At 62.5% G+C, this 1,393-nt stretch overlaps 1 protein-coding gene across 1 annotated transcript in view; it reads left to right on the top strand.

The window, feature by feature from the left end:
- NDUFS7 (NADH dehydrogenase (ubiquinone) Fe-S protein 7, 20kDa (NADH-coenzyme Q reductase)) overlaps positions 1-1,226 on the top strand; it is a 6,119-nt gene extending 4,893 nt beyond the window's left edge. The window contains exons 8-10 of the mRNA XM_010844635.1: positions 1-17; positions 477-565; positions 1,063-1,226. Of these exons, the coding sequence (XP_010842937.1) occupies positions 1-17; positions 477-565; positions 1,063-1,160 (204 nt within the window). The 3' untranslated portion in view covers positions 1,161-1,226. The remainder of the gene's footprint in view (positions 18-476; positions 566-1,062) is intronic.
- Positions 1,227-1,393: the final 167 nt, after the last annotated feature.

Genomic DNA, 1,393 nt, shown 5'->3' with positions numbered 1-1,393 from the left:
GTCGTATCCATGGGGAGGTGAGTGCCCAGTGGGGCAGGGTCGGATGGCAGACGCGCCAGTGACACACTGGCCTCTCTCCTGTCTCCTTTCTGTGCTGCCTTCTCACTGGGGTCATCCAGAATGTCCCCTTCTGCCCGTGACAGTCGCGCCCCCACCCCAGCAGCCTGTCCAGTTCCTGTCTGTGTCTGCGGTAGGACCATGGGAGGGCCGTCCTGCTCTGGGGGGGCTGCAGCCTTCTCCCCATCTGGCCAGCTCCTATTTCTCCACGCCGTTAAAGGCTGTGTAGTCATCTAATTTCTTGGTGGAGGTGGAATTCACATACTATAAAGTTCACCCTTTCAAAGTGGGGTTTGGCACATTTACAGTATTGTGTACCCATCATATCTATGGAAGAGGTGTGGGTTGGGGTTGGGAGAGGGGAGAGAGGTGGCCACGGTGGTGGGAAAGGCCCTCACAGCCCCGCTCCCCACCCCCAGCTGTGCCAACGGAGGTGGCTACTACCACTACTCCTACTCAGTGGTGCGGGGCTGTGACCGCATCGTTCCAGTGGACATCTACGTCCCAGGTGAGCCCCTCTGGGCGCACAGAACCCCCTCTTCCCCCACTGAGAAGGCTCACCCTGTGAAGCATGAGCAGACCCAGGGTCCCAGAAGAGTGACACCTCAGCCTTTGCCCTCGTTATCCCTGGAAGGTCTCCTCAGCTGTGTGTCTTTGACTTCACCCGGATTCAGCTTGCTCCAGTCTGCCCCCACCTCTTTGCAAGGGTCCTGGGGGGCGGGGCAGTGTGGCCTGGGTGTCAGCAGGCTGCCCATACTTGTCTCCTGGGTCCCGAGCCAGGTCACGTGGGGGTAAGGACGTGGACAGGAGAGCTCACCTGGGCGGGGCCCTCCCGGCCTTCCCCCACCCACGTCTTGGCCTGGAGGTCCAGTCCTGGGTTCATTCCGTCTGGCTGGCAGACCCCGAGGGTGGCCCCGCCCACCTGCCCACCCTCAAGCCCATCCCAACTGGCGTTGGGTGGAGGGGTCAGGAGCTTGAGGCACCGCTTGCACCGCTCCTCTCTAGGCTGCCCGCCTACGGCCGAGGCCCTGCTGTATGGCATTCTGCAGCTGCAGAAGAAGATCAAACGGGAAAAGAGGTTGCGGATCTGGTACCGCAGGTAGTGCTGGCGCCCGGCCGCCCTGAGCATCGTCCCTCCAAGAGGCGGTCAATAAACCCGATCAACCCTCCTTGCGTTCCCGCCCAGCGTGCTCTGTGGGCCTGGGCTGGGGAGGGCGGGGCGGAGAGGGGAGCCTTGCTCTCGTGTGGGGCAAGTTGAGGCCCTGGGAGGGCGTCGAGTGAGAGGAAACAGGATGACGGTAGAGTTGGGGTGCAACCTGACTGGGAGGGCGCAGCG

The sequence above is a fragment of the Bison bison genome, unplaced genomic scaffold (genome assembly GCF_000754665.1).
Source record: "Bison bison bison isolate TAMUID 2011002044 unplaced genomic scaffold, Bison_UMD1.0 scf7180017864203, whole genome shotgun sequence".
NCBI lineage: Eukaryota > Metazoa > Chordata > Mammalia > Artiodactyla > Bovidae > Bison > Bison bison.
Note: the sequence above shows the minus strand (reverse complement) of the source record. Positions and strands in the feature narration are given on the sequence as shown.